The following is a 20,824-nucleotide window of genomic DNA, read 5'->3' as shown; positions in this document are numbered from 1 at the left end:
CCTACACTGACATAACTTTCCACCCAGGTGTCTGAGGGGTCAGGGCAGATAATACAGACCATTAAAACTCTTCCTCACAATGCTTCATTCAGCGGGCCACAGGCCTCTCATCCTCTCCTCCCTTCGGCCTTGGAGATGTTTTGCTTTCACTGTGGCTCTGTGTGCCCTCAGTTTACCTCTGAATGATCAAACAGGTTACTGGTATTCATTGCATTATGAATTAAGCTGAACACAAATCTATATGGTTTGCTTTAAACTCAGGGGGTTAGTCAAAAATATAAGACACGATAGGTTAGTTAAAACATGAGACTAAACTTTACTACTACTTAAAGTGAATGCATAAACAGGTACATAAAGGCAAATGTTTCACACCACGCAGGATTAACTTGTTTAATTGGGTAAAATGAGTAAGTGCTCAGTCTAATAAAACAATCATCAGTGAGATATATTCAGTGTTGATCAGTACTGTCAAAGTGGAGAATATATGTTCAGTGTTAGTTCTGGTGATGAGGTAACTGTGTGCAGCTTTGCAGTCTCCAGTGTAGAGACACAGGTTCAGCTTTATTTCATCAGTCAGTAAAACATTGGTGTTCTGTTTTATTTATTAAATCAGTAAGGCACAATATCAACTTCAGTTAGTAAAAGGCAAACATTCAATGTTAAGACAATTTTCACCCTAACAGTGATCAGCATACAGTTTACTGGCTAATACATGCAACATACAACAAAAAAAGTCATATTTAGTTAGTTCCTAGAGAGACTACATTTCCCAGTGTGCATTGCGTCCGGTGTGTTGCGTAGCTACACGGAAACCATGGAAACAGATCAGTCAAAGCAGAGGCAGGTCGCCTTTGCTTGTCATTCTGCAAGGGAGTCGGTGTAGGCGGGTCTGGTCAGTCCATGTCAGTTCATTTAGCAGCCACTAAATGTTTTAAACAGTTATTTCTGTATGCTTGAATGCGTAGCGACTAATAGCTTCGTGTAATTGTTTGGTTTATTTATGTGGACAACATTAGCCGGCTAATTTAGCTGGGTTCAATCTGTTAACTAACGCTAGTGTTCTTCTGTGCTTCAGCTGGATACCTCAACGAAGGATGCTGGAGTCAATAAAAGTAACAGGTAACTAATGTTGCTCTTATCTTTCTGCGACTCAAGCATGGATTGTGTTTCACTATTATACTATTATGATAATACCGGGAAGGTAAACGTGAATTATGTGTGAATTATTGCATACACTATATCAGTTTGTTTAGGTTTAAACAAGTGATGTATCATCAGTTATACCAAGGTGGCTCTGTTAAAGGTGGGATAACTTAAAATATAAGGTCCAGTCAGTCAGCTGTTAATTGTTATAATTACCAGAAAGACACAATGAACTGATGAACATCAACAAAATCGTTACGTCAACACGAATTTATTGATTATTCTCTTAGCCTTGGTCCAATGGATTTTGTAGTGCTCATGACAGTGCTTCAGTGCTGAATCATGCTGATTATTGCCAATCATTAATTTCTAATGAAGCCAATGGTATTACTTTGATATTTTGATAGTGGTGATAGGGAGATGCTGGAGCAGATATTTTGCAGCTGTGTGTGGTTTCAGGACTGTGTTTGCTGTCATAAATGTAATATCATACGTGGTAACTGTCTTGGTCTGGCTTTGTAAAACTCTAACTCATCCATCATGTATTCACTAGCAGGATTACTGCTTTGCCTACAGTATCTATCACATCAGTTGAGCTGAATGATGAGATAGCCAGCTGATGTGTTAGGTAATCGTATTTGATTTGATTGTTGAGCACATAGCAAGCCAGCGAAGCTCAGATTTCCACTTTTCCCTCTCCCAGTCATTACTGTGCTGCCAGGGTCATTAGTTTGTCCTGTGTGTGGCTGCACGGCTTCCGCCTCAGTGCTCCTGTCCGAACACAGAGTCTGTTCCCGGGGTGATGACGTTCTAGGTTGCCTCGCTCGAAGTCACACAGCCCTGCACTCTGACTCCTGTGCTGTTCTGCTATTCCCTAGAGACATGATGAGAATAATTTCCTCTGTGCGAGGAGGATACTGACTCATGAAACTGATTGGGGCATAGCTGCAGACTGCTGACATAACAGTAGTCCAGGACAAGACATCTTAGGTTTGTTGTAGTCAGAGCACATTATTGTGATTGCAGCAGAAACAAACGTTGAGCAAAGCAGTTGTTAGTTTGCTTACAGAGATGTATAAACATGGTTCATCACACTAACTATTTATTACTATTTTTATCTTGGCGCTGGAATAGATCTAATTTTATCCTGTCTTGATAAGTGGATTAGTCTATCGAGCTAGCTATAAAAAGCCTGAATGTGAAGGTGATTCTGAAGTAATCTGCAGACACGTTCACTATCCTCCCTTAATGTTCTTTCATATTACTCATTTCAGAGAGACTTCACTGGCCGGAGGTAGAAATGTCCAAAAAGTACGTCTTAAACTCTGCTGACCAGACGGTGAGTCCAAGCCAAGTATACCTGGAGAAGATTTCCTCCAGTGCCCTCAAAGACCTCTTTAGCACTGGCACCAGCAGCTGCAACATACTGCTGCAGGCTGAGGAGGAGGAGTGGGAGAGCGTAAAGCAGTCTCTGGAGTCCAAAACGTCTTTGAAATGTGGTGCCACACTTGGTAGAAGAAGCCACCCAGGCATGGCTTTTAAAAAGGTGCATGCTCAAGAAGGTAATGGTAAGCCCGCACAGACAAACTGTGTCCTCTCAGACACAGTCTCCAGTTTGCCCAAACCGGCGCGGGGCATCGCGGTGGTGGGCAGCACGATGGGCCTAACTCCTCGTGCAGTTCCACAGCTCAGGAAGATGTGCTTCACCAATTCACCTCTCACTAAGTTTCCCTCATTGCACAAGGCAGCATTCAAACGTGAAGTGGAGAATGCCAAGAAGCTCTGCATCCTTGCAGCCGTCAAGCCGACTAATGTGGAAAGAGAGAAGGCCAAGTTTTTCAAGGCTGACTTCAACTACAATCCTCAGTTTGAGTACAGCAGCCCCATATCTCCACACGTCCTGGCAAAGCATGATACCGCCTCAGATCGCTTCCTCACACAGGTAAGACTGTGTAACCACATGTTTATTTATTTTATCTATCTATCTATCTATCTATCTATCTATCTATCTATCTATCTATCTATCTATCTATCTATCTATCTATCTATCTATCTATCTATCTATCTATCTATCTATCTATGAAATATCTATCTTTCTTTCTTTATCTATGAATCTATCTATCTTTCTTTATCTATGAATCTATCTATCTTTCTTTATCTATGAATCTATCTATCTTTCTTTATCTATCTATCTATGAATCTTTGTATCTACCTGTGACTCAATCAATCAATCAATTTATCTATGAAACTATCTATCTTTCTTTCTTGATCAATGAATCTATCTATCTATCTTTCTTTACCTATCTATGAATCTATCTACGTGTCTATGAAACTATCTATCTATTTATTTATCTATCTATCTATCTATCTATCTATCTATCTATCTATCTATCTATCTATCTATCTATCTATCTATCTATCTATCTATCTATCTATCTATCTATCTATCTATGAAACTATCTATCTTTCTTTCTCTTATCGTTTGGTGTACTGTGGTTGTTTTGTCAGGTAATCCACAATCTAGGACATGAAGCAGAGATCCATCCCTCCCTATCCCTTTGAGGGATTGAATGGGTTGAATGGTATTAAAGGCACTTGAAAAATCAAAGAACATAGTTCTCATGTAACCACCTGGCTCATCCAAGTAATGGGCCCAGTGGAGCATATAGTATGTTCCTTCTTGGTAAACTGTAAGGGATCCAGTGCCGGTTTACTCATCATTCTTTTTTGAATTTGTTTTCCGTGATGTTTTTTACAGTCATCTTTCACTTCAAAGCGTTGCAGTGAAGAGTGCAGTTTGTGGAAGGCATCAGCAGCAGAGCATGTCAAAGGCAGTTAGTGACATTAGTCACAGGCAGCTTTTACATGATGTATTCTGCTGCATCTCTTACAGGCAGTGCACATCATGGAACTTGCCCTGCAACGATATGGCAGCTATGAGAAGTTTGAGCAGGTCACCGGGGGAAACCTCCTTACCAAGAGTCGCATCTGGCACAATGTGAAGAAATACATGGAGAAGGAAGGCTGCATGGGGGAGGTGAGAGGACACGTGACTCTGGCTTATTTGATCATGAAGGGGATGATGTGCTCTTCATTTGCACACTTATATTTTTTATAGCTTTGATTTTTTTTTTCACTTCAATGACAAACACAGTACAACTCCCACTGCACACAGTAAACAGGTTATTTTGATCCTGTTCTGGAGTCTGCGTCATGGTGCATTTGTACATTAGCAGTGCAGAGCAGCAGACAGGAGGGCATCAAGGTCTCTGCTTTACTGGGGTCATCAAAACCAGTTTGGACCTGTGCTTATGAAGCCGTCAGCTATGTTACATCACCCAGTTAATAATGTTCCACTGAACACATCACGTCATACATACTAGCACTAGAGAAGGGTATCATTAAGATGGATAGATAGATTTAAACAGTGAGCTTTATTGTCATTTAAATAGGTACGATGAGATTATATGCGGCTTTTCTCCTGAATAGAAATACAAATATATACACGTTCATATAGAATATAACAAATATATAAATAAAAACAGTATCAAAAAAGGCAGAAAATTGTAAAATATGATGAAAGATCAAAAGTTCAGATTTTTCAAATGTTCAGAGTAGTTTGATGAATAGTGCTGAGTGCAATTTGTGTCTCTTTATTCTCCATTGAGTTCCTGAGGATGAGGTACTCACAGACACAGTGTGCATGTGTGCACCCACACACTGGATTCTCTGTGGGTGTTTCATAGTCCGACGAGGCTTGTTTTATATCCGGAGAGGGAGGAGGAGGAGGAGGAGGAGGAGGAGGAAGGAAAAGAGGCCTCAACAGGAAGTCTATTCTCTCAATTTCTCAAGTACAACAGAACTGATAATGACCAACCTGTCCTGCACCATCCTGTGTCTGGTTTAGTCTAAAAAAGGAAATGAGGGCAGCTATAGGAAAAACACCATGAATGAAGTGAGCTGTGCTTTTTGTTTGTTTTTTTTGATGAGGATAATGTGTCACTTTATGATGTGCATTGTTGGCACGATGAATAGTGGTGCTGAAGAGGCAGCCTGGTCTACAAAACATATCCTGCAGTATCCAGACATGAAGAAAGAATATGATGTTTTGTTTGCGATATGATTTTGCATATTGAATAGCCCTGTAAGTTAAATAGTAATAATATAATAGTAGTAATAATAGTAAACGCAATTGTGTACCGCATCAGTTACATTTGTTTGTGTACATGCACACACTCCAATGGGAGCATCTGCACTGGGACATTGTGTCGAGCTCATTGACAGTCCCCTGGGCTGCCAAGTTTTCTAATGCAGTTGTCCTTTGAACGTTGTGTTGACAGATAGTCGTCCAGGTGACGGATGACCTCCTGTCCAGAGCCTCCATGACAATCGTGAACAGCAGACCCACACTCACCATCAACGTCTCCACTGCACGAGAGCACTGGCTGGAGGGCATGCTGCGGCATGAGATCGGTGGGTACAACAAGACTGGTGTTGATACTGCCCATGCATCCAACTCTACTGCTACTAATGAAGTTGGCTTGAGTTTGAACTTGAATATAATGTGTAAATCGTCCTTGTCCCATGTCGCCAGGCACACATTATTTCAGAGGCATCAACAACTGCCACCAGCCGTGGAGCAGTAGCATGGGCAGGAAGAAGCACAACCTGAAGCCCCTGAACCCCACCGAGGAGGGCCTGGCCAGCATCCACAGTGTCCTGTTCAGGAAGGACCCCACTCTGTGGCGCGCGGCCCTCCTCTACTACACCGTCTATCAAGCCAGCCACATGTCCTTCTCTCAGCTCTTCCACAATTTGGGACGCTTTGTCCAGGACCCCAACACCAGATGGGACTACTGTGTCAGAGCCAAGAGGGGGCAGACCAACACCGCACAACCAGGTCACTATGTCACTAGAAAGGGTTAAAGGGTCCAAAGAGTTGGCTGTATTTTCAGATTGGACTTGATTACATTTTCAATTTAGAGACAACCTAACTTGTATTGTCTCTCTTCTCTGACCTCTCACATTGCAGGGTGTTTCAGTAAAGACCAGGTCTACCTCGATGGCATCCTGAAGATCCTGAGATACAGGGACAAGATCAACTTCCCACTGCTGATGGCTCTAGGAAAGGTGAGGCATCTTGACCATCTCTGTTTGAGTTTGCAACCCAGATGGGGTGATGATGGGCATACTCACATTTATTCAGAACTTATTACTTGAAGCATTGATGAAATGTAAATGAGAGTTCTCCATAATGCAGTTGTTATTAAAGAGGAAATTAGGGTAACCCTTTAATTTACAGGCCGCTAATTACGTGATAATGTCAAGAAATAGCCAAGAAATAATGGTCAATTTCATAGTAATGTCGAGAAATCTAGCCAAGAAATAACGATTGATTGCACAGAAATAGCCCAGAAATAACAGTCAATTGCAACGACTTGGTGGAGAAAAATTCTGGCCTTTCCCAAAAAATTCAAAGCATGACAAGCATGTGTAATCTTTTGCCTTTATGGAAAACATGACATTACTATGAAATTGACGTTATTTCTAGGCTACTTCTTGACATTACTGTGCAATTAATTGTTATTCATTGGTTATTTCTTGATATTATCACATATTTTACAGCCTGTAAATTAAAGGGGTTACCGAAATTAGCTCAAGAGACCAAAACACTTTTTTGCACCAGGTTGTAAACCTGTTTATTTTTTTTTTTAGCATTGTAACATGGGAGTACGGGGACTGACTCACTTTTTGAGTCAGACTCTAGTGGTCATTAGATCAACTTCAGCTTTTGGCTTCTGGCTAGTGTTGGCTTCATTTTTCAGCCCCAGAGGTTGCTGCCCCAGTCTAGAGGCTGTTTGTACAGCTTTTCTCTGGATGTCCTTGCATCCAACATAGAGCATTGGCATTTGTTCTGTTTCAGACTGGCAGGTCAGGCCTCATTGTTATGCCGACTGTGCCCTTTGGGAATGTGAACATATTATTACTGTATTTGTCTGCCCTCTCAGGTGTTATGCTTCTTTTAGAAGTGACTTTCTTCAATTTTACCAATGCTCTTGACTGCAAACAAAAAGTCCACCAGTCAAGAGCTTCTGTCAGTGATGGCATGTTAGTGGCATCTCCTCACTACAACACCAGTGCAACACTGAACAACACCACAACACCAGAATGCTGTTAATTACATAGATGTGGTTGAAGTGAAGACACGCACGAGAGAGCAGTTATAAATAAAGTTTATGTAACAAACCATGCATTTATGTGTCTTAGGAGCTGAAGCCATTCACAATGTAACAATGTTCCAGCTGCAGATGTTCAACGTGACTTTAATGGTTGATCTGTTTGTTATGACACCGACCCAGTTTTACAACACCAGCAGTTTGAGGCTCTCGTCAATTATTTAAACTAGTAGTTCATCAAATGGAGAAGTTTCATCATTTCCCTTTGTACTGAGGTTGAAAAAGTTGCTAAATCCATTTTTAATACCATTTCTCTGTGGACTCAGGTGTCATTTGAAGACGTGGACCGCCTGAAACCGGTGGCTCAGATGGAGAACATCCGCATCCCGCACTTCATGCAAGACCAGGGGAAGTACGCCGAGCAGCTGACCAAGATTATGTTGGTCAACCAGCTGACTGAGGAGGAGCTCAAGACTATTGTCTGAACCCTGCTGTACTGCTGCACTGCTGCCAGCTGTGGCCTGCATGCCTCCACACCATCAGCATCACGGCAGCAGTGTGTGTGTGTGTGTGTGTGACTTGTGCAGTGCTCTGTATCACATGTAGCACAGACTTGTTAGATTTCCCCTCCGATACAATTAAATCCGCCCAAGAGTCATTTCAGTGTGTTGTGTTTAGAGCTGGATGAGGTTTGATGAGACTTTGTATACCAGTGCCACTACAACATCTACATTACTTTATGAATACAGAAGGGACTTTTTACTTTTACTTTTTACTCCTACCTTTCTGCAACCAGCATTTGGTGCCATCTTTTCTGTTTCTTTTTTTCACTCAACAGTTCCAGATGCTCAGTTTGGTTTGTGTCTCACATGAGGACCGTGTTGTTGCTAGCAGCTATCGTTCAGTTAATTCTGTATTTTGATTCTACAACTGTCTTTGCTGTTGTTTGTATTAATATTTTCTGCAATTAATCAACTGCAGAGTTGTTTTACCCAAGACTTCACACAGCACACATATGGCAAAATGGTGATGACGCAAATGGTGGTACGTGTTTTATATGAATGTGGATAAACAGGGATATACCAGTAACCTGATACTGGCCTGAATGAAACAGACAGACAACCACAGAGGTGATTCTAGGTGGATTTGGTGCATTTTGTTAAGGGTAAGCAAAAATACATGTAAGGTTTAAAGAACCTCAATACCTAATATATCTGATGAGTTAGACGAGAGTGTTTCAGTTGGGCTGTCACCTGAATGCTGCTCCTGAGGCTTTTCCTCCCTGAAATTCTCAACACCTGAATGTTAAAGTTTTTGTGGACACTTGTGCATGACTATAGTGACATTTACACATCCATTAATCTGAGCAAAACCATTTTAACCAAGTAATGAGACACAGATTATTTTGTCTGTCACGTACCTATGATCTAAGTGTACTTACCTACATTGTTCTTTATATCTGTCTCTATAGTGAAGACTTTGTGTCCTCCAGGGCCACTGAGGGTTACCATTGTTTCAGTGCATGTGACAGGTATTAAAATGGTGAGTGGCCGTGCAAGAGTAGAATCGGTGATTAAAGGATGTGTGATTATCGCACACAGGATTGGTTATGAACGCTCACAGGTAATGCTGCTAATGACATTTTGAAGGTGTGTTGTGTTCCTAATCATCTTGAATGGAGCCTCAGTGGTCTCAGTGCACTGACTTGAAGCCCTGTTATACTATTTGCACTTTCTTACCTTCGATCTACCTTTTCAGCTGCACGGATATATGCAGGTTTATATCTATATATGTTTTCCAAACCAAACTAAATGCCTTGTGGTTTTTTTCAGTGATACTTGTTATTAGTGTTTGTGTTGTTAAAACCTTGAATGACCCAATGTAGATGTAGCACATATGCTACAGTTTAATAGCATGGCATTTTTATGTGATGTTTTCTATTTGATGTATTTTTTTTTGTCATAGATTCAATCTTCAAATAAAATGTACTCATGTACTGCACAAGAAAAGCTGTGTGATTTGTTTTGTGTGCACATCAGAGAATTATGGGTACCATTAGTTGCTTATTGGAAGTGGATATATATATATATCTTATGCTGTAATGCTGACCTGCGCTTGGATGAATAACATAGACTGAGAGACACAGAATACTGAGAAAGACACAATAAATCCTGTTCTTTTGTACCTAGAAGTAGATGCTCAAATACAGCATTTTATTGTCTTGGTATCTATACGTTGCAAAATGACAGCACATCCAATCTAATCTAATCTGAATCTATAAACCAGGTAGATACCGAAATGGATTTGCCTGATGCTAGTTTAGCAACAGAGCAGCGGTTAAATATCTAGAGCGCATTGCAGTGCCAGAAACAGATGAGGAGAGTTTCCTGATCTGAACATGCTGACCCAAAATCTGAGTGACCACAGTAACCAAAGCTACACACACACACACACACACACACACACTGCTGGCCTCTCCAGAGGTGTCACACTCCCCATTCATCAGTGTCTGGTTTCACTGGGAAACTGGAAACCAGTGAGGGTTCATGTGGTGACTGATGACTACAAGCTGTGACATGTCACACAAAAGGTATCAGTCCACACACACACAGACACACGGACGCACACACTTGGCCGTCGTATAATGAACAGTGGCTGGTGACCTGATCTATAAATCTAAGCAGCATGGAAGAACTCTATCTATCTATCTATCTATCTATCTATCTATCTATCTATCTATCTATCTATCTATCTATCTATCTATCTATCTATCTATCTATCTATCTATCTATCTATCTATCTATCTATCTATCCATCCATCCAATGATGTCTTACTTGTACATTTTCTACTTCAATAAAGAGGATTAAAACATTTAAAATGCTTCTTTCATCCCAGTCTTACAGTTTCAGTTACAGTTTTTCCAAAAATCTGATATCGTCACAGTTTGCTCCTTTCCGGACCCAGTCACAGACACACAGGTAGGCTCAGTGAAGGAACTGAAATTGAAGAACTGAAAAACAACCAGGCTTGTAGAGAGACAAACAGGAAGGTATACCAAGAACAGGAAGGATAAACACACAGGGCAAATGATCTGACTGACACGATACAAAGAAGGTCAAGTGTCGCCTGTAGCTAATGGAAGATTAGAGAATGAGGTGCAGGTGCAAGGCTGATGAGGAAAAGTGTGTGAGTGGAAGAGGTGGTCTGGTCATGAGAGAAGGAGGGAAAGTCTGAGGACATCTGGTGGACAGCTGGAGAAAGACAGGTCTGAGGATACTAACTAACTAATAGCAGACAGTTGACACAGCTTTAAATATTCACTTAGCAAGATATGTATATTCAACTTTACTGTCACAGTCTCACAGCAAACATTAGCAGGTGGGAACCAAAGGTTATATGTGAAATAATCAAGAACTATTATACACTTTCACCACTGTAACTCCAGAGTTAGTTGAACATTGAAGTTTGCAGATTTTTTGTTACATTAAATTCTAATACAATTTTAAAAACATGCAAATACTATAGAACCGCATATTTTGGATTTTGCAGCACTACTGCAAGGTAGGTATGTGTAACCATCTACTTAAATGGCAGGACATACTGTAAGGCTTCACTGGCCAAAACTTCACAGTGAAAAGGCCAGACAAGATTGCAAAAAAAAATTACATTGCCCAGATCTGGCCTGGATCTATCGACTGACACAACAGCCCAATATCAGTGCAGAGCAGCAAATGTGTTCTTTGAGTCTGGGTCAGACCTGGGACAGCTCCTGGCCAGATGAAGAATCTGTAATGAGAATAAGGAATAAATGTTTCACAGTTATGTTACACTAATTGTATGGAGCATGTATTGTCTCATTGGAACCACAATCAGTAAACATGATTTCTGTCCATGTATGTGTCCTGTGTTTGTTTTGTGTTTTGTCCTTTTAAATTTGCTGCAAAACAAATCTTCCCACGGGTATTACATTAATAAAGTTTCTTGACTTGACTTGAAATAAATAATAATATAAAATCGAATTAAGTTAATTGTCAGTAATGAGTTATTTACTTCACCTGTCAATGACAATACTGTTATGTTTTCTTTTTCTTTTTTCTGTTCATTAAACATGTATATTTTATAACATATCTAAAATATATTTATCATATGTTGTCAGTATTTCGAATTTCAATAGCTTCAGAAAAAGAAAAGTTTTTATGTTTTTATAATAGATCCATGACTGACTGATTCATGTCATGTTGTAGATTCTGCGCATGCGCAGGAAGACGTTACGTGATCACGTGACAGTTCAGGAAGGGCAGCATCTCGACGGGCAGAGCGAAAAACATAACGCCTATGAGCTCATTTGAGACACCTAAAAAGCAAGTATTACAATGTTTTTTCTCCCTCAAAACGAAATGTTCTTCTTTTATAGCTAACGCGCTACTTCTCTAAAACAAAACCGGCGAACAACGTGGTCAGCTTTGTTGAGACAGCCAGATATATCGAGTAGTAATTGAAAGCAGTAAGTTAACGTCAGTTAGCTGGAGAGCTAACAGCTGAGCACAGATGGGGGTTTTCTTACGCCCTCCTCCCCAAGTTACTTTCCGGAGCAAAAGCAGAGGAAGATACGGGTCTAGCTAACCGGCTTAATGTGTTAGACGACCACTGTGTTTACAAACAATACGCTCGCAATGTGATTCAGAAAATATATTCCTTCGTTCTTCCATGATCTTTGATCTCTGTGAGCTTCAGTGATTCGACGTAACCAAGCTAATCTGATAGCGAGCTAACAGTTTTTATTTGGAAGTTACTTAATATAGGTCAGTCTCTCTCCTTTCAGTTCAACAATGACATCATTATCACTCAGGAGCTGTGGGCAGACTGTGTCACACGTAGCAAGGGAGAGTTAGCTACTCTGTCACTGTAAATTATGTGTGGCAACCTGATGTTAACTTAAATGAACAAACACTTACTACCAGTTTCTTGAGTAAACAACAGCTGGACAGGATTGGGCTCCTGCTGTCATCGCCATTGTTTTGTTTTTTTATGGCACACATGTCAGTTGTTGAGGAAAAACATTTGAGTTATTTCTAATGTCAACAATCCCTCTCTCTGTCTGCAGATAAAAGTTCAACTCCAAAGGCAAAAAGCTCCTTTTGGGCAACATGTCATACGGCAAAGCAGAGAGCTTCCGCCCCGTCCCACGGGACTTCAACACCCTCATACAGACATGCAGCTCCAATATCCAGAAGATCACACAGAACAGTAAGTTCATCGTTTCTGGCCACGGCCCAATACACTGACCCACTCGCTGACTGATGAGGGAGATTGCTGTGTCACCCTTCAGTCTGCTCAAATATGCTAAACCTGTTTCTTTCAGGGGATATGCATTGTCATCAGAGGGTTTTTACTAAGTTTTCACTAATATTTGATGATTATTGTTGACCATCGTTCTCTCTAAATGCAGATGCTGGAAATGATCCCCATGTAGTGCTGAGCAATAGCTGAATATTTGATACATAAAACTAATTTTCACAACCAAGATTTATTAGACATCATATTTATTCATTTCTTTGTCATTTGAATTCTTCCTCGTCTCACATAATTGATCACACATTTATTATGCCAGAGCACTGGTCAGGTTATTTACAGCAGGACATCCCCCCACTTTAAAACTCACAGACTTAATGGTGTTTTTAAGGTCTCTGGGTGCCAAGGGCAGTCCAAACCCAGGCTTCACAGAATCTGCAAGGGGGTTTCTTTCTGTAAAATGCAGTGCAGATGCTTAGAAGAAAACTCCTTATTCATTAGATTATGGGTGTGAATCAAATTGGGAATCACCTCACAGCGTCAGTCCTGTGATAGACAGGTGACCTTTCTAGTGTGTACCCACTCAGCCATTGTTGAGTCCAGTTCCTGTGGTGAAACCCACACGCCGACGTAATAAAAACAGCATTTTAAAACAAAATCAACTTCTGTCCGAGCAATGCTGAATTTCCCCTGGGGGGATACATGTGAACAGGAAGCAGATTGTCTACACTACAGTTGATTAGTCACACAAAAATACTCTGAATGAGGAACAGCAAAGAAGGTTGTAGTGTGAAAATGCAGATTTAGGCTGTAAACAAAAACGACAAGTCTACTAAAACTACAAAAAATGTTGTATTCACCACTGGTAGCCAAGGCTAATAATAAAATCCATTCAGTGAATGACTTTGGGGTGCAACACATCAGAGACAATCCTGTCTTCTGGTCTAAAAAAAATGTTACTGAAAACTCTGTAAAACTGTCCAATATGTTTCCTCTTATTTTAACGGCTAAATATCTAAATATATCTTTAATAACAATAGCACCTTGGTAAACCCTCAAGGTTTTACGTGTAAAAGTGTCTGAACATCATTGTCCGTGTTAATGCTTGATGGCTGGTGTCAGGTGTTATAATCAGATTTGCATTTTAAATGTGTAAGTGGGCAGATTTTGAGGAGCATTTTCATGCAGTCTGCTGAGAGCAACAACAACAACAATGGGATCAAGGAAACAGCTGTCGGAGGAGCTCAAAATGAAACTTACATAAAGCCGGAGAGGGATATAAAAATATTTCAAAGCATATGAGGATTGCAGCGCCAACTGTGAAGATCATAATGCCGAAATGGGAGAAACATGAGCGCGCTAAGATGCTACCGAGGAGCGGGACCAAGAAAAACAAACTGAGAGAGCTGCAAGAAAAACTTGCTTGAGAGCTACATAAGAATCCAAAACAAACATTAGAGGATATGAAAAGTCCTTGGAGTCAAGTGCAGTCTGTCTGCACAAGTCTGGGATGTTGTGGAGAAAAGCAGGCAGACAGCACGCCAAGGAGGATGCTGAAGAGCAGACGGCTGATTTTATTTTAATTCCACATGGTTTACATGATGATGAAATCATTTCACTTCACACATTATTGAACAGGAAAAGGATTCCACTGATCTGTTCAATCTTTTTTCCACCCAGCAGCCGATTATATGTTCACCATTATTAAATTATCTTCACTTTCACTCTCTATGGAAGTTTGCTCCGTCCAAACCCATTAAAAAAGAATCTTTACAGTGCTATTTTAAGCAACTATTGAACTTGAAACCTTATTATCCTTCGTACAACATTTTTGCATTAGAAGATGTTGGCTGACTGGGGATAAAGGGGACTGGGGGCTATGGGCACCATTATAATATTTATAATAATGATAATAATGGTTTACATTTATATAGCGCTCTAATTAAGTGTTAGCCATGTTGTCCCGTCTTAGGACATGCCAGGCAGGGGCTTCGTGCCACAGACTGTGTGTTTGTGTGTCCATGTAAAAGTTTATGGCAGTGTCTGATATCACTTACTAATCACTATATATTGCTCACGATATATAGTGAGTTTGTCGTCCTGTAATACTGTCTATAAGTGTAGATTAATTAGAATTTTCATACCCTATATAGTGGACATAGTATCCCATAATGCATCATGAAAAATGGTACACCACCGACGGTCACTAAGGAATAATATAATCACCTTCACAGACTACCTACCTGTACATTACACAGTGTAACTCGAGTATACATTTCTTTCTGGTGTAAAAAATAGACAGAGACTCATCACTGTGCTTTGTTCCCCCGACAGCTGCTCAGATCAAGAGCATGGTGAACCAGCTGGGCACCAGACAGGACACCAGTGAACTCCAGGATCGTCTGTACGTACAAACCTACTCTCCACTAGCTCACGTGTTGTTCTCTCTCTCTTTTTGCCAAACGCACACTGTCACCTCGATCTGTTATTATCTCCTCCACCATCTCTGACATGACAGATAGTATATTTAAAGCACATGTGATTGTCATCCATGTCAATACCAGTCTTTGTCACTGAAACTACACATGACTTCAGCACCGTATTTCCACATGTAGCAAAAAAAAAGTCTTGTAAGTCTTTTATTTTTCTAAACTGCTGATGTCTCCCCAGGCAACAGATACAACACTACACTAACCAACTGGCAAAAGAAACCAACAAGCACCTGAAAGAGCTGGGATCAATCCCTCTGCCCTCGTCACCCTCAGAACAAGTAAGTGTCAGTCTACCAGGGAAGATACCTGCGGATTACCAGAGTTGAGATTATTACTAAAACGTAAAGAATGACTTCATGAGTACCTGCTGTCTGTTCAGTAGTAGGCAGAGCTCTTTAATATACACTGCCCGTCCATAAAAAAAGTTACCACCTGGATTTAACTAAGCTAAGAGCCTCCCATTGGATAATTACTGCATAGATGATTATGTTTCAGGTGGCAACAACTTATTGAACCCTAACTGATGCAGTCTCATTTCTTAAACAACCATGTTGGGCGACACAGCCTGTGGCCGTGGAGAAGATGTTTTTCATTTTTCATTCATTGTTTACTTGACGAGGACAATGCACATTAATGAACAATTCGTGACGCGCACATCACGTCATGTAAATATGCCGGAATTACCTCAATGCTAATCTCCATCCGTTTCAGAAGGGTCAAATTATCGGCATGCATCAAGAAAATAAAACATCCAAGGAGATTACTGAGACTACTATCATTGGGTTAAGAACTGTCCAGCGCATTATTAAAAACTGGAAAGAGAGTGGGAAACCATCATCTTCAAGGAAGAAATGTGGTCCAATGTCACCACAGAGTTTATATCTTAACCCCACTGAGAATCTTTGAAAAATTAATGCAACTCTGGACGGAAATAAATGTTGTGACATTGCAGAAGCTTATCGAAACGATGCCACAGCGAATACGTGCTGTAATCAAAGCTACATGCAGTCCAATGAAACGTTATTAGAGTGTGTGACTTTTTTCTTTTGGATGGGCAGTGTATTTTGTTCATGTAGCTGATAAATGCTCTAATCAACTGTTATAAAATGACACAGAGAAGTCGAGTCATTTGAGTATCAGCGTGGAGCAAAGTCCCTGTGGTTATGACTAACAGGCAGTAAACTGCGATTAAAGTCAGCTTGTGTCTTCAGCAGTCACACGTTACTGCCCTCATGACCTCAAGTTATGTTGTTTTTAAATACTTGGTAGAAATAGTGGTGGCGGCAGCACAGTGTTGCAGTGGTTTTGCGCTGACGCCTCACAGCATGAACTTTTCGATCCCCACTCTCCGAACCTTTCTGTGTGGAGTAGTTTGAATGTTCTCCATCCCCCGGCCTAAACACATCACATCAGGTTAATTGAAGAATCCAAAGCAACTCTAATTGTCTTTATATGTGATTGGCGGCTGACCCTAACCTCAGCTGCCCTCACTCAGTGTCAGCTAGGATTAGCTCCAGCCCTCCGTCCATCCTATGGTGACAGGTATATCTGATAGATGAAGGAAATATTACAAAACTCTTATACACCTTTATCTTTATAGTAACAGGTAGCCAGTGTTTGGAATTCCTCCCACCACAGCTTCCTTGATTTTAGGTCTGCAGTGTCACCTAGGGATGTTACGATTTATAGATTTTCTTGGTACGATTATTGTCAGAGAAATAATCACGGGTTTTACGATTATCACGATTATTGTGCATTAGTTAATTTCACAACACTATGTATATTTTAAGTATCTATTAATAAAGGACCAATTATATTCCCCAGGGGAATTAATTTTCATCTATACCAAATTTTTAAGTTTATTTTAATCTGTTTTTTTTTTCTTCGTTTTTTTTTAATTACAAATGACAAGCAAACTTTTTAATTCCTACTGTTCAATGTTACATTATATCTATCGCTCTGGGTAAATGGACCAGTATCTGTGCATTTACCTTTACTTTGGCGCACATCTGTCGAGATGGTTCTGACATAATCTTTTTTGGAAAGTGACGGTATTTAGGAATCTTTTGTGATAAATTAATTGTGGCGTTTAATACCGCGATTAATTGTGAAAACAAGTAATCGTGACATCCCTGGTATCACCCCCTTCATCTCTATGACTTCCTCCCTGTCCTTCTAACTTGCTCTCCTTCTCCCTCTCTCCTGTGGCGTCCAGAGGCAGCAGAAGATCCAGAGGGACCGGCTGATGAACGATTTCTCCGCAGCTCTCAACAACTTCCAGGCGATCCAGCGACGCGCGGCAGAGAGGGAGAAGGAGTCGGTAGCCAGAGCAAGGGCCGGATCCCGCTTATCAGTAAGGAGGAGCAGCACAGTAATTAGAGAGGCATGAATGATCAGATACGAGGAGGGCTTGACTCTGACGGTCTGTTTTTCTCTTTCAGACCGAAGACGGTACTCGAGATGAGAAGCTTGTTTCTTTTGATAAGTAAGTGATCATTCAGGGTTTCCTCCTCAAGCAAAGTTTTAGATCCCTCCCTCCAACAGAAGCATCCGTTTACTTTATGTGCTGTTTACATGGTCAGTCCCACTGGTCATCTTTTCTCTCCACTCCCCCATCATCATTTTTTTTGAAGAGAAAATCCTGTTACCTGGGAAATATCTCATTACATTACAAATGAAAATAGATCATGAAGGGATTTTTACAACCCTGACGCACCTTCAATCTCATTCATAAACACATAAAAAGGCTCTGTGCATCAGTTGACAGTGCTTTGCATTTAATAACAGCAGGTGTCCAGCAGGGGGCCTTTGAACCCAAACTCGTGCTGATTGTGAATGGCTCCCTTCTTTCAGACACCTTCGGTGCATCACTGAAGACTGCAGTTATCAAACCTCCACTAAAAAAAGAAACATGGAAACCTCTGTATTTAGTTATTATAGGCTGTACTCAAACTTTACAAATAGGCAACTTGGAATATATATGGCTACTATGACAACTTCTAAAAAGTTTTAAAAAAAATAAATAAATAAATAAAACTAACTGTCTGATCTTAGTTTTTGACGGGGGCTTTTCATATGTTTTTAATTAAATATGTGTTTGTGTGTAGCCAAGACGACTGGGGTCAGATGACAACCCAGACAGAGGAGGCGGCCATCACAGAGGAGGACCTGGAGCTCATCAAGGAGAGAGAAACCAACATCAGACAGCTGGAGGTCAGCCTTTGCTTTCTGATACTAAAGGGATACTTCACCCAAAATTGATAATTCACCACTTTTCTACACACCGTCAAGCCAAGGAAGGGTTTGGAGAACTTTCGGAGTCATCAAAACGCTTTTGGAGTTCCAGGGGAGGTCCGGCTGGCAACGGATTTTCATATAATGGAGGCGGATAGAGTTCCCTTTTGAATCGTCCAAAACACACACTATGAAACATCCAAATACCTCCATACTGCTCGTCTGTACTGACCCAAGTGTCCTGAAGCTGCATGCGTGAGATTTTCTGCGAGATGTTCCTTCTTCATTGTAAACCATTGGATGTATGATGTAAACACAGAAGAACATCTCGCAGCAAATCTCGCACATGCACACAAACATCAACGAGCCACTTGGAGCTACTACTACAACAAGGCTAAAAACAGAGAGCAAATTAATTTTTCCCCAACAACTTTTTCATGTGGCAGCTTCAGGACACTTGGGTCAGTACAGACGAGCAGTATGGAGGTATCTGGATGTTTCATAGTGTGTGTTTTGGACGATTCAAAACTGAGCTCTATCCGCCACCATTATATGAAAATCTGTTGCCAGCCGGACCTCCCCTGGAACTCCAAAAGCGTTTTGATAACTCTCCAAACCCTTCCTTGGCTTGACGGAGAGTAGAAAGTTGGTGAAGTATCGATTTTGGGTGAAGTATCCCTTTAGCAAATACCACGTGAACTTCCACAGCTGATTAGATTTTGCTGTTTTTTCAGTCTGACATCTTGGACGTGAACCAGATCTTCAAGGACTTGGCAGTGATGATCCACGACCAAGGAGAGATGATCGGTGAGTGGTAATCTGGTATCACACTTTAATTGTTTGGGACAATTTTTTTCCCCAGCTTACCTTGCTGTATGTTGCACTCTGCAGATAGCATCGAGGCGAATGTGGAGAACGCTGAAGTTCACGTAGAGCGAGGAGCAGAGCAGCTCCAGAGAGCCAGCTACTACCAGGTGAGTGTGCAGCCGTCGCTCCTCGGTGCTGCGAGTCAGTGAAGGCACCGCCGTCCGCCGCTAACCCTCCACTCTGCTCCTGCTTTACAGCAAAAGTCCCGGAAGAAGATGTGCATCCTCGCCATGGTTTGCTCCGTCGTACTCGTCATACTCAGCATCATCATCTGGCAAGCCTCGAAGTGAGAACAAACTCCGCACAAACCGACGTTTTGACTACCATGTTTTTACTCCGCCCCCCCCCTCTCGCCTGCAAAGCACCTGCGCTGGGATCCTGAAAAAACAGCAAGAAGAGGCTGATCACTCTGTCAGTGAAGCGAGATTGAGCAGAAGGCTGGTCAGTGATCAGCCGACCTGATCCAGCCGACTTCTGTAAAAAAAAAAAAAGAGATGAAGATGAAGGAGAGGGTGCAGGACTGGGGGGGGTTGCAGGGGAGAGATTCCTTCATTTGCCTCATTCATTAATTTCCTGTCTTCACTGCACTAACACTAGCTGTCACTGTATTTCAAATGTAAAAAAAACAAAAATGTTATTGGGAATGAATGATATCCAAATAGGCAAAATAAAAATAAACAACACAGCTCGTTAAAGTCAATAAATCTGTGGTTTGTAGGGGTTGTAAATGATTTTACCTGTTCTTGTGGTACCTGCTGATGTGAAGGGGGTGGGCAGCCACGGGGACCGGCCTTCACCATGACACGACACACACGGGACCTGTTTGACTCTTGGTGGTGAAGGCAGAAGTGATTGTACCATACGTGTTGTTGTAAAATGAGAGCTCTAACATGATCAGTATAAATCGAACCCATGTCTGTAAATATGACAAAGTGCTGCATTATATTCTGCTGAGAACATTATGGATGATAAACAATGACAGTATCTCACACATCGACCTGTAGTCTTAAAATGACACGTATTTAAGTTCATTTCTATGACTCCTGACAGTATGCATAATAAATGTTTTAAATTCTTTTAACCTGCCGCTTGACCTTGTCATCAGTTCTGTTTTACCTCAAAAACACTCAGGCCTGTTTAGCTGCAAGAAGGATGATTAATACTGTTTGAGCTGATCAACTGGAGTATATTTCAGTTTTATTTCCCTGATCAGTTAAGATATAGTTAAACTCACAATAGTAAATGCTAAGATGTGGAAATGCAGGAACATTAACATCAGTATGGCCCAAAACATGGTCAACATTTGGGTGAAATTTTCATTTAAACATGCTCTTATTCTTAGAAACGTGTTTTCATGGCACTTCATTTCAATGTAAGTCTAAAGACCTGGTTCCAGGGCACTGGAGTGACAAATTCAAGGACTGCAGGTCACAATAATAAAAAATGAAAATGTTTTTTCTTGTATCAAGGTCTCGGTCATAAAGCAATAGGAACTTGTCTTTGACCACATCATGTAGTAGTTGGAAGAGGCTTGGGGTTTTGAATTCAAATAAACTGCTGTGTTATAATGTATGCTGCTGTAGAAAAGTGTGTGAGGGGTTTTGCATGAAGTTGTTCTA

At 40.9% G+C, this 20,824-nt stretch overlaps 2 protein-coding genes across 2 annotated transcripts; both read left to right on the top strand.

Annotated features, from left to right (window-relative positions):
• Nucleotides 1-1,081: 1,081 nt before the first annotated feature.
• matcap2 (microtubule associated tyrosine carboxypeptidase 2) lies at nucleotides 1,082-7,804 on the top strand (the record flags this gene model as incomplete). Its single annotated transcript, XM_083982527.1, has 7 exons — nucleotides 1,082-1,119; nucleotides 2,418-3,085; nucleotides 4,037-4,180; nucleotides 5,484-5,616; nucleotides 5,738-6,043; nucleotides 6,176-6,273; nucleotides 7,646-7,804. The coding sequence occupies exons 1-7, from the start codon at nucleotides 1,095-1,097 to the stop codon at nucleotides 7,802-7,804; spliced, it is 1,533 nt and encodes a 510-aa protein (XP_083838653.1). The 5' UTR covers nucleotides 1,082-1,094.
• Nucleotides 7,805-11,599: 3,795 nt separating this feature from the next.
• On the top strand, nucleotides 11,600-20,390 carry stx12 (syntaxin 12). The gene is made up of 10 exons (XM_083982534.1): nucleotides 11,600-11,681; nucleotides 12,425-12,567; nucleotides 14,947-15,016; nucleotides 15,283-15,382; nucleotides 17,320-17,457; nucleotides 17,546-17,589; nucleotides 18,212-18,317; nucleotides 19,073-19,145; nucleotides 19,230-19,312; nucleotides 19,403-20,390. Exons 2-10 carry the CDS (start codon nucleotides 12,468-12,470, stop codon nucleotides 19,493-19,495), a joined length of 807 nt encoding a protein of 268 aa, XP_083838660.1. The 5' UTR covers nucleotides 11,600-11,681; nucleotides 12,425-12,467; the 3' UTR covers nucleotides 19,496-20,390.
• Nucleotides 20,391-20,824: the final 434 nt, after the last annotated feature.

Source organism: Trachurus trachurus (genome assembly GCF_905171665.1).
Source record: "Trachurus trachurus genome assembly, chromosome: 11".
NCBI lineage: Eukaryota > Metazoa > Chordata > Actinopteri > Carangiformes > Carangidae > Trachurus > Trachurus trachurus.
Note: the sequence above shows the minus strand (reverse complement) of the source record. Positions and strands in the feature narration are given on the sequence as shown.

What these genes read in the sequence shown, in the direction of transcription:
- stx12 (XM_083982534.1), top strand. Translation starts at nt 12,468, where the DNA reads ATGTCATACGGCAAAGCAGAGAGCTTCCGCCCCGTCCCACGGGACTTC. An exon ending in CGACCAAGGAGAGATGATCG is followed by an intron (nt 19,146 to 19,229) that starts GTGAGTGGTAAT and finishes TGCACTCTGCAG; the next exon opens with ATAGCATCGAGGCGAATGTG. An exon ending in AGAGAGCCAGCTACTACCAG is followed by an intron (nt 19,313 to 19,402) that starts GTGAGTGTGCAG and finishes CCTGCTTTACAG; the next exon opens with CAAAAGTCCCGGAAGAAGAT.